We start from the raw sequence: 12,511 nt of genomic DNA on the forward strand, positions 1-12,511 counted from the left end.
ATCCTGGAGAGGGATCCTCCTCTGTTGCTCTCCTGAAGGTTTCTTCCCTTTTTTCCCCGTGAACATTACATTTTTTTATATAGCGCTTCTCTAAATACCCGAAATCGCTTTACAGAGTGCAGAGTCCAGTAGTCATACACACACACAGTCATACCGGTGGTGGTAAGCTACTATAGCCACAGCTGCCCTGGGGCAGACTGACGGAAGCGTGGCAGCCAATCAGCGCCTAAGGCCCCTCCGACCACCACCAACATTCATTCACATCCATACGAACCGGGGTGAGGCTGCGGTGCATGTCCTTATGATGGTGGGGGAAACCGGAGTACCCGGAGAAAACCCACACAGACACGAGGAGAACATGCAAACTCCACACAGAAAGGACCTTGAACGACCGGGATTCGAAGCCAGGGCCTTCTTGCTGTGAGGCGACAGTGCTAACCACTGAGCCACCGTGCTGCCCACCGTGAAGGGATGTTTGGGAGTTTTTCCTGATCCGATGTGAGGTTTTGGGACAGGGATGTCTCTATGTACAGATTGTAAATAACTTTAAGACAAATTTGGAATTTGTGAAAATTGGCTCTACAAATAAACTGAATTAAATTGAATTGAATATTGCCAGACAAGTCTGCTCAACCTGGAAGTACGTTCATTGACTGTTTCAGAATGATTATAAAAAATCTATACATGGCAACTAGAGTTAAGATATGGTGATGGTTAGTAAACTAAAACACTTGGTTCCAATTATAGTTATATTGCAGTTGTGCTTAAAACAAGCACATATAAAGTGCTTGATTGTGAATCAACACACATGAACAAGCACCATGCCCGTGCATCACCTCTGACAGATCCGAAATACAATAAATGGAATGACAACAACATACACTGCACTGATTGTGACTGGACTATAGCTTCTGCAATTAAATGCTGCATCAGCACAATTTAAAAGGCGGTCATCAGGTATGAAGTGTGCACACTACTTACACCTTCAATGCAAGAGGCTACAGCACATGAAGCACTGATAATTTTAGTTATTATGTCATCTAGTTCAATTTTACTGAGAATATTTGTTGATTTAATAACATCAAATTATTAGTTTTTAATGAATTGCTCACTGCTGAAGCTGACATTGTGCCCATACCGCTGTACAATCATGAAGTGCTTGTGTTGAAGCCTTTATTTTGTCTTCAGATGACATCATTGCTGCTTTCTGGTCTCTGTGCTGCTCAGCTAAACGAGAGACTCGCTCAAATTAAACTGCACTGTCGAAATAACAACGGCCTTTGAAGGGAGCTCAACTCCACATAGAGGCCCACAAAAGAAGAAGAAAATCGATGTTTTCAGATGATGGATCATAAATGTCACACACTATAATGATATAAAAAGTACGAAACATTATGATTAAATGAATTTGATTAAAGCAGGAAGGTGTGTAAAGGCATCAGAGCTTTCTGAACAGTATTGGGTCGCATATTAATCTGCAGATCAATAATGCACATTTCAATGAAAGCAGCCAATTTCTCAAAACTGTCCCACTGGGTTTGCTTTGGTCGGTTGTTCCCTGGACTGTTTCTTTGTTATTCTTAAACCATTGTGGTGAGATGGTACGTTGTTGGGTTGTCACAGTGATTGCTGTAATGGCTTTGATGTAAATAAATGTGTGCACTAGCTAAATGGTCAAAGTTCTTGTCAGGAGTCAAAGCTCTGTGTGTCAGCAGCACAAGTGATATTTGCCCGAATAGAATTAAAATAAGAAATTTAAAGAAGACCCCTCAACATAGTCGTTTATTTTCTTTATGCCTCTAGCCTTCTTTACTTAATAGGCTCCAGCTCCTCGTCTACAATGAGTCTCCAGTCAGAGAGATAGCATTGACAGCAATAAATCAGTTGTATCACAATAGTACATTATAGTTTAGTCACCGGTTACAGTCATACATCGGTACTTTTATAAACCACCATAGCTCACCATAGAATTAACATGCTACATTAGTGGGTTAGTATTAGCAGTATCTTAGCAGCACTAGTCCATAAAAACAACAGTTACGCTTAGACCTGCAATAACACATTAGTGGCCACTTGAGGGCAATGGAAACTTTGAAATATTATAACTGTTTAGATTCATATGGCAAACTTGTTAGCAGACAGAAAAGGATCAGAATTGTCATTCAGTTGGAGTCGTTTTTTGGCATTTGGCAAATATTAACCATATCGAATATTCTCTTTTTTTGGGTACCAACTCATGAGAGAAATGTCAGGCTTTTTAGCTTCTGAATGCCCCAATATGTGTCACAGCTGATCTTTAAATAGTTGTATAGGGCTCGCTGCTGAGCAGATATAGTGGTCAGTGGGCTTTTAGTGCTTTGTGAATCAAAACGGTAAAGTTGTAGATCAGGAAGCTAAACAATGAACTGAAGCTCGTTATAAAAGAGAGGAGCTTCAGATGCAGGTGATAATTTGCATCACTATAAGCGACCCCTTTATACTGCTATTTGTAATCGTATTTAAGAACTATGGACTATCGCTAACTATCCTCCATTATGTTACCATTATAACTGGTCTCTCAGTTATATTTTTCTTAGTTTGCTTTAAAAATATCATCTTTGTTTTACTGAGAAACTGATTCAATATTCTGCTCCAATATTATGCTGTATTTGTATTTGTGTGTGCTTGTATACTTTGTTTCTGCATATTTTCAACACTCTGTTTGACACACATTCATCAGTTAACTGTGTGTGTGCTATGAGCCAGTATATTATGTGTTGCTTCATAATGTCTTTCATCTCCTTCATTTGTGGGATAAGATTCTGGTCACCAACAGGCCAAGTCGGAGACTGCTCAACATCCATCAACATCAAACCTCGATAATAAATATGTGTAGGACCTGCAGCAGCAGAGTTGTTATGTGCATCATTCTGATGTTGCTAAGATAAATGTGCAATTCCCTCACCAGAAATGAAGTCTCATCCTGTTCCAGAGCAGATTAATTAGCTCTCTTTATTTTTCCCCTGTTTCTTTTTCCCAAAGAGATATTACACTTTCACTTTCTAATTAACTGCATCAAAATGATCTTATGTGTTTGTTTAAATCTCAACCTTTGCAGAACATCTCTCCCTCTGCAACTCCCTTTAAGGCTCTATTTTTCTTCTTTCTCTTTTAAATTGGGCATCAGCTCAGATAGATGAGCTTTCCAAATCAGTTTTTCCCAAAATCCAACATATTGAGCAGTCGCTGAAGTTGTTCTCAGTGCAGAGCAGGAAGCAAAAGACATCGGCCCCGTTATCTTGACCCTTGCTTGGGGTTTCAAGTGTGTTTGTTCTCTGTGGTCAGAGGCTGAAATGAAGACAATGGAGTAAGGGGGAAAAAAAGTGTTGTAATATTGTACCTCCACATATCTTCAACTTGAAGCCACATAAGTTTAGTATAAAGTACCACTTTCCTTACTCTGTTACGGTTCAGCCTTTTATTTTCAGTTCTTTATTTATTGTATTATGCTTTGTCATTTGCAATAGAAGATAAACAGTATTTATTTCATATATTTTCATATTTTCTCTGCTTCTACTTTCAGTGCACTTTCATCCTGTCATATGGTTTCCAAGGAAACAATCAGGACTTCAACGAACCCAGAATCTGGAGCCTGTCGGACCTTCCACATATATCCTATTCTCAGAACACAACTCAAAGCTCATAACAACCCATGTAAATAGACATACACGCACAGTGATATCTGAGGTAATTCAGCACATGACCCGGCTCCGCTGGGAGTCCATGAGATGAGAGCGTGATGTTGTTTACCTAATCTTCTCATAAATGGATTTTGAGATGAGAAGTATATCCTTAAGTTTAACATAACTCTTAATTGATGAGATGCTGACAGTATTTAAAATGTGCTGTTTGCACTGACAACCTGTTCCCCTTGAACACATCCAAAGAAAACAGGGGCAGGAAGTTGGTTTAAAAGTGTCTCCTCTTTAGTAAATTAATCCGGATTTGCTTCTCTTCCCCTGGGGTCACACAGGGGGATGTTCTCCTTTTTTTGTGATCAAATCTTTTATTGGTTTTGAGATATGCAAATGAAAAGATGTACACACTGTACGTATACAAAGATACTCAGACAAAAACCATACAAAACAAAACATAAAGAATATATGTATATACATATGAGTAGACATGCAAAAACCTGCACACATATTTACATATATATGAACATACCTGCATCTCCTCATACATACACACACATATAAATACCGTTAATTTAACCCACTCCCACTGTTGGCGACTGTTATGAATGTTGATGCATAGATAGATTAGCTACTAGTCAGTCAACTACCGAGAGAGAGAACACTTGTTCAATCCAATTACTGTATTTCCACACTCTGAACAGCCTCAGTATCTACCCGTCACCGTAGGATTTATGTTGACAGCATAGTCAGACTGATTGCAACATCATCATGATAATTGCTGGTATCCACCACCCTGGATATCTTTTTGATAGGTGAACCCACTTTATTTATATATGCAATTGTGTTTGTTGATGACATTTTAATGAGGAAAGCTAAATAATAAAGGGCTCTTATAGAAAATGTCAGGTCAAGGCTTTTGGGGGTCTGAACATTACTGATATCTCCCTGATGTTGAGCTGCAGCTTCTTCCTTCTGGTCCAAATGATTTTAAAACGTCAGCCGCTCATCTGCATCTCTTAATCTCCCGCTTATCCTTTCCTAATGGATATTAGCTTTTTCCTCCTGCTCTATAAGTGTCCTTAGTATTTTGTCTGTGTGTGTGTGTGTGTGTGTGTGTGTCAGTGGGCTGTATTTTATGGGGTATTGGCTGCACATTTCAATTGTTCTTGATTCAGAGGTGATTGAGACCATTTACTTATCGTGCTGCTTCCTTCCTTAATTTATTCTGTTGACTACTGTGCCATGTTCTGTCAATTGCATGAACATACTCTATATCTTTACTATATTATATAGCAAACGAGTGAATAACACAAACGCAGCCATCAGCAGAGCATGATGTGTCCAATTAGCTCCAGAGCAGAGAAAGATTAATAGAAGAGAGGGAGAAAATGTTCTATATATATCAACCTCAGTGGCAGCAGCAAGTTTGGAGAGCTTGTTTCTGAGGGCACACACATGTTAGAAACGTTTCAAATGCGCTTTCCATTAGCTCTGAATGAAGCAAGAAATGAATACGCATAGTGCTCATATGGAGCCATTGTGTTCTGAGGTAAATTACTTTGCCATTTCTGGCATAAAATAGGATATAAAGCAGGTAAATTAGCACAGCCATAAAATGTGGAATACACATTAAAACAGCAGTAATATTAATCCAAAATATAATATAATAGTAAAACACAGAATTTGAAAGTTGTTCAAAGGACTAATATGTTGATACTTTCAGTAGATTTGGCTGATAATACTCTGGCTACGCTTTAACTGAAGTGAGGTTTTGAATGCAGGGCTTGGAGTGGACTGTTTTCACAGCCCAGCAGTCATTTGACAAAAGGAACTTCCCACCGCTGGATATTTCTCTAACAACAAATGCGACCAACTGTTCTCATTAGCATTTCATCCCAGCATGTAGTCTCACACTGCCCCCCACTGGTGCACTGCCAGGAAACATTTCACTTCTCGGAAATAACTAACGAAAGAAGTTGAGCATCACAGAAGGTCTTCCTCATTAGGGGAGAACACTGGAGCTCATATGGCATGTCTATCATATATTATTGATGGAATTTCCATATGGGAGTGTGTGATGCGTCCAAGCCCTGCGTCTGCTGAGGTGCAGCTATTAGCCCCCCTCTTGCTGTTGTATCTACAAAAGGCTGGCGCGTGTCAACCCCCCCACACTGCGCACGAGCCTTCTTCCATCATCCACTCAGCAGGCATTGGCAGTAGGGCACGTATTCTTCACACCTCACGCACAAATGGCTAAACAGACGCAGATAATGAGAGGTGTAGATGTTGAAGAGTTTGAAGAACGACTTTTTATCAACAATAATTTCACTAACACAACTGAACTGTTCACAAAGTGTTGCGTTTGATTACAACTTGCAACATAACATCACATCACTGAAGGACGGTTAGAGTAAAATGCTATACTTTACAATAGGCCTATGCTCAAACACTGCATGTGAAATATGGATGAAGAAAGTAACATAGAGGCATAATCAAATAGGTTTCGTCTTGAACATATCTTTCAAATTGGAACACTATCTAGACATGTTTTGTATTCTACATTTGATATTACGAAATAAAGCAACCATATGGTTGGAGTTTGCCGAAGTGTGACTTCGCACCTGAACACCGTGGCGCATGGAGACACTTGGAGACGCGTCAAATCGCAATTTGGCACCGGCTGCCAGGACCCTGATAAATAGGAGCTTCCTGCCTTCAGTCACATATTCTCCGAGAGCTTTACGCAGGACTGATCGCCACAAAGAACCATGGAGACATATAATACCAACAGTGGATTACCTTCCGCTTTTCCTGGAGACACTCGTTGGTGGAGACCATGGATTGGATCAAAGCACACAACCGGGGCAAACAGGGTGGGTTTAGACGACTTGATTTCGACTTCTGCTGGTTTTAAATTCAAATGTGCGTTGATTGAGTGATAACAATAAGCTTAACAAGGTCGCTTTGTTTGAACTTTTAGGGTCACTCCGATGACGGAGACCTTTCCGCTGCCCAACAACACAAAACTCCTCAGGTCATTCACCCAGTGAAGTAAGTAGAGTTTTGTTAATTGAGTGACATTTAATTATAATGCAGGTTATTTCTTTGTGAGTATGCCTGATTCATTTTTTATTCTCTTTCAAAGGTTGTTCTGGCCCAAATCGAGATGTTTTGATTATCTGTACCAGGATGCAGTAATGCTCCTGCACAACTATCCGGTGCAAGCGACCATCTCCCTTTACGAAGACTCCAGCAGCGATGAAGACAGCGACGATGAAGAGGAGGAGATGGAGAAAGAGCTGAACTGAATGGCTCGCTTAAGCCTTTAAAGACGCATTGCTGCAAAATGTGATAATATATTTCTTTTAACTTATTACTGTAAATATATGTAAATATACATTTTTCACTTCAATGCCAAACAAGAATGTGAATGCTTAAATTATTCATTTGACACTTCTACCTCTTTTGTACTTTGTTAAGATCTGCAATAAAATGTTTTCAATGAATGTCGTTTTCTGGGGCTTTATTATTGAGTGGATTTCGGCTTTTTTTTAGTGAATCCGTGTTTACAGAAATAGATCGTGAATTGAGTTTTTAAGGAAAGGGACGTCCTCTTTTATAAAGACTATTTGAAAACCAGGGATTGAGACACCAAGTTGACTTTGTCTTTAGCGGTAGGCCTACGGGTTAGCGCATGCGCCCCGCTGGCGGCTCAGCACGAATACCTGCACGCGCATACAGGAGTGCGAGGCTGTAAACGCTCTGTTTCCTGCGCCTGAAGGGCGGAAACACCAGTGACACGAGGAATGTGTCAACCGTGTCAAGACTCAAGAGAGCATAAAGATCGACATGTGAGATATTCAAAGGGAAACGTTTGAAGATGTCAGATGAAATATCAAGTATAAGTAATTATACCAACATATTATTAGTATATAGGCGGCTCTATGGGTTGGGTAAAAGATTAATACCACACTATACAACCTGTTTTCTTTCCTGCACTCAGAGGACAGACAATTAAGTGATTCATAGATTTAATGAATTATCGACTTTAACTTTATGCCCAATGTGACAATAAGGGCTGAATGAGCACATTGTTGGGCCCTGAGCTGTTGCACTCAAAGAAATGACTCATTGGATGAACTCAATTAAATTGTTGGCAGGTTTTCCATCCAATAATTATATGCAACTCCAACTCAAATTTAGCACATCAGTGCAATAAAATGTAATTAAGTTAGTCCAACTCATTTGTATCAAATACATCTAAAATAAAATAACGATATTCATTAAATTAAATTAATTTGTGTTTGTCCAACTCAAAATATAAACTAACTAACTAACAATATATGCAAACTCCACACAGAAGGAACGCCCAGATTGGGAATTGAATCCACGGACCTCTGGCTTTGAGGCGACAGTGCTAGCCACTACACCACCGTACAGCCCTGAAAGTGTCTTCACCTCATGTAAACAACAGATTTTCAGCTGGCGCATGCGCAAAGGGTAGTCCTCAATGAAACACATTTATTTTGAGTTGATATGCACACCATCTAACCTAAATAAATCTAATAAATGAAAGTATTCATACATTTTGTGTTACACCCATTAAATATAAATATCTATTTTTGTAATTGATTTATTTAAATGTATCAAACAATATTTAAATGTGTCACCTCTAAGAAGGGCTTGAATCGAGTGTAACCTAAATAAATCTAAGAAATGAAAGTATTCATACATTTTGTGTTACACCCATTCAATATAAATATCTTCGTTTTGTAATTGATTTATTTAAATGTATCAAACAATATTTAAATGTGTCACCTCTAAAAAGGGCTTGAATCGGTTTTTTGAGTGTGGGGATATAATCTGTGTTCCTTTTGCTTGCAATGCATTGTTTATGTAATGTACACAACCTACATACACATAATGTACTTCTGAGGACTATGTATGACAGCATTACATCTCGTCTAGTCAACCAACAGCACTGCTTGTGTGTCTGAGTTGTTGGTGTTAAAACACACCATGTGAGGTGAGTGAGGACACCGTCACTGAAGATGAACTTCTTTTAACTGATTTAGAGATGAGGTTCTGATCCTTGGCTTCATCCGACATGTGTTGATTAAATAACAGCAAACCAAAGGACACACAGTGAACCTGGGGCCAAGACCTCTGGGTGTCTGGGGCCCAGCATTTGCCTGGCTGGTTAGTAAATCAGCTTCTGTAATATAAATACTTCAATGCAATACGATGAACAGAGTATACATATGGAGTTGTTAGAACACAGATGTAAATGGTCTTGGTCTTATGTTATGAAGCACCTTTCTTCTTCCACTGAACATCACATGTCACATTCATACACTGATGCCAAACAAGGTGCACATTGGGATCAAATGGAACCGCTCGTTCACACGCTCACACGATACTGGCATAGCATTCCTGCCCGAGGACACTTCAACTAGATTTGTGGTCAACTTGCTCGACCGCCTGACACACCTTGTGATGAAATATCAATAGAGATGGACATTTTTAGAAGTAATTTCGAATGTGTTGTACTTAAGGTAATACAGTTGGATTTTAAATGGAAAGAATATGGTGTATGACCTGTTTAAAATAGGTGTCTTGAGTCATTGCATTATGCAAGTCATCATGATGCTCCTAAATCAAAGTGTCAGGACACATTTAGCTAGAATATAATATAGTTAAATGCACAGTTTCTAGAATTTAAAACATAAAGGCAGACTTGTCATCTAATGCGTTGTCTATGTTGGCGACGGAAATTATTGAATGTATTTCTGACTTAATGACTTGAACTCTTCAACTAACCCTGGTGCCAACCTTTCAAGCCTTTCCGTGGGAACCCATGGGAACGTCTTTAGGTGCTTTCCAGGGTGCAAAGTGTACACACCTCATTACTGCTACTGCTAAACATGGTGGCCTGTGGCTGCACCAGGGCTGCTGCTGTGCCACTGAACTACTGACCTCCACAGAACCGACAGTATTCTAATGATAAGAAATAACTATACAAGAAATAACAATCTGATTTCTGTTCACGTATTAGTTTTGACATCCAGATTGATACAACAACCCAGGTACCAAGACAGTGAAGGTGTAACGCAACACATTACGTGGTACTGGATGTTTTCCAGAGCAAGTTATGGGTAAGGATGGCTACTGTGCATCTAAATAAAATTGAATATTCATCCGCAGACCTGAGTTAGGACTTTGTGATGATGCTCTGATAACCTCTTCAACCCTGGCCTGCATGCTCAAGACTTTCCCAGGCCCGGGTGTCAAAGCTGGTGGTTGTAGGAGTGTCACTTACTTGAGTGTGACATTTGCTCACCTCCAGAGTTAAACATAAAACCAGCCAAGGATTGATGCCCTGTCTGATGAACTTATAACCTTTAATGCACAGACTTTAGGTCAACTGAAGAAGATTTGTATTATTATCGACATATACGTTCTTTCCCTTGTTTAGTTGTAGTAGTGCACAAGCAGTAGGAGATGGCTGAAAAGGAGAGTGTAGCTGGAGAAAAATAGATACAAGCACAACAGTAGTTCTTCGGGGCAGTTTCAGGCACAGGTCGTGTTTGTGTGATGCAAAGAGTTTACCAGGAAATACACAATCTACATGTGTTGATAACCTTCTTTAATTCAAATTGTGGGGGGGTTTGGACCTTTACACGTTGTTCTATCCTGACATCATTTTGTAAAACTCTCGTGAACTTTGCACACTTAGATTTTTTCAGACACATGCTTTCCCAGGAGCTGGTGTTAAGTTGGGCGTGAGGAATACACACCTGAGGGGGTGAACGCTCAGTTCAGTGCCATGGTTGACCTTTGCGCTCTCATGGGTCACAACTGCCATGCACCCTCTTTTTGCTATTATAGTAATAATAGGTTATCGACAAGTTTTAACAAAGAGTATGGATATCAACATGACCTCGGCCCAGTCTGTCTGTTTAAGACATAACTTTGATGATCATAATAAACCTTTAAAAGTTTTAATTTACTCATTGGTGTTTCTCAAAATTGAATATTCAAAATTATGCATTATTGTCACTCAAGATGTCACTTTCGTGATCTTGTAATGAAAGCTCATTTGGAGAGTGTGACTGCTGGACTGCCCCATGCACAGTGACTGGGCTGGTGGTGTGATCACAGACACTGAAAAGAGGTGACAAAGTGTGAGGGAGTGTGAGGGAGTGTGACTTGGCTCAAGCTGAGACTGAACCGACTGCGCCAGCTTCTCACAGTCACACCTCTGCTTGTCTGTGGGGACAGAGGGCTTGTTGTCAGAACAGTTTTGGAAAGCCAAAGAGGGCAGTGTGCTTCTGCTCATGTTCAGGTTCTTGGCATGCAGACAGGAAGTTCTGCTATGTCTGGAATGGAGTTTCTTTGTTGATACAGAATGTTTTTGCTCTGCAGGAAATATAATAAAAAGGGAATTTCCATCTGCCGATGGATAATGAACAGTAAATACTGCTTCTCTCATCATATCACATATCAGGGCGTGTTATCAAATGTTAAGTGATGCAACATATGACATACTCTGTTATAGTGTGCCTGGGATGCAAACATCTGCTGTTAAACAACCTGTTTGGGGATTGTGTGTGTGTGTGTGTCACCAAACGGTTACCACCTCAACACGTATGTGGACGTATCAATTGACGTTTGTCCAAAGTCGGACCGACACAATTATAATTCCCATCTGTAACAGGCATCATGCTGTCACCCGTAGGTTTCCCCCCTAAGCACGAAGGATCAACAACACGAGGGATATTTGGTAACATCTTTTATTACTCTTAGACCGCAGATGGTGTCTCTGCTCTGCCCTCTCCTCCCTCCATCTCCCCTCCAGCTTATATAGCTCAGGGAACAATTATCCAGATCCTCCACATCTGGGGCCAATTAGGCCTATTTGTGGCACCTGTCCCCGAGCCACTCCCCCACACACCTCCAGAGCTGACCCCATGCCCTACACCCTGCTGCCACACCATCTTCTTCCTTTTTTTCTTCACCTCAAGATATCTGCTTCTTGCGTTTCCCTTTGATCAGCTGAACGATTTAGAGCTGCACAGTACGGTGAGTGCTTCTCACCAACAGGTGGGGCAAGATAGCCAAAAGGGAGAATTCATCTGGTTTCGGACCGGTGAAGTAACTCCGCAGAACTTCCACCAGGGAGCGATACTGCACTTGTTCAGTTACCATTCATTTTAAATTATAGGATGTTGACAATTAAAACTCCACAAATATAAACGATGTGAGTCATTTGGAATTTTTAAGGAAATTAAATACAGAAACATAAGTATTGGGTTAAATAAAGTAATTTTATTTTTGGTTTCAAAACAGATAATAAAAGTCTGTAAATTGCTTTGACAGTCGAAAATGCAGTAAAGAATGTCATCAGTAATTTATTTAAAATACATTTAATTATGTTTAAACTTAAGTAGATCCTTTATCAGGGTTTAATGTTAATACTGGACTGGTTTAGCTGCTTCTGAATCCAACATTAATTGTAAAGAAGAAATTACAATTAAACTAAGTACACAAATAGGAGTACAAAATGGTGAAAATAGCCCATATGGATTTATTTTATTTTCTCTTAAAAAGACCAAACACATCTTTTTTTTCATGATCCAATTCTGTTTATATTACTGTATCCTATTTTGTATTGTATCATATTTGTATCTTGTACTTGTTCCTTGTGTGAGTGGAATGCATTGTTGTTGTAAAAGCATGCAGGTTACACATTTTGTCATAGCACTGCACATAATGTAGCACCTGTCATTCAGGCCTGCTAACAATGTGATGCACATAAACAGAAGTGTGATCAA

General features: G+C 39.7%; 1 protein-coding gene across 1 annotated transcript; it reads left to right on the top strand.

Annotated features, from left to right (window-relative positions):
- The first annotated feature begins 6,445 nt into the window (after positions 1-6,445).
- Positions 6,446-6,985, top strand: ripply2 (ripply transcriptional repressor 2). Its single transcript, XM_056428986.1, has 3 exons — positions 6,446-6,550; positions 6,658-6,728; positions 6,823-6,985. The coding sequence occupies exons 1-3, from the start codon at positions 6,446-6,448 to the stop codon at positions 6,983-6,985; spliced, it is 339 nt and encodes a 112-aa protein (XP_056284961.1).
- Positions 6,986-12,511: the final 5,526 nt, after the last annotated feature.

The sequence above is a fragment of the Pseudoliparis swirei genome, chromosome 12 (genome assembly GCF_029220125.1).
Source record: "Pseudoliparis swirei isolate HS2019 ecotype Mariana Trench chromosome 12, NWPU_hadal_v1, whole genome shotgun sequence".
NCBI classification, from domain to species: Eukaryota; Metazoa; Chordata; class Actinopteri; order Perciformes; family Liparidae; genus Pseudoliparis; species Pseudoliparis swirei.

Bases quoted from the DNA above. Each gene is read 5' to 3' on its own strand.
- ripply2 (XM_056428986.1), top strand. From the start codon at position 6,446: ATGGAGACATATAATACCAACAGTGGATTACCTTCCGCTTTTCCTGGA. The intron at 6,551-6,657 runs GTGGGTTTAGAC...TTGAACTTTTAG, and splicing joins ACACAACCGGGGCAAACAGG to GGTCACTCCGATGACGGAGA. The intron at 6,729-6,822 runs GTAAGTAGAGTT...TCTCTTTCAAAG, and splicing joins CAGGTCATTCACCCAGTGAA to GTTGTTCTGGCCCAAATCGA.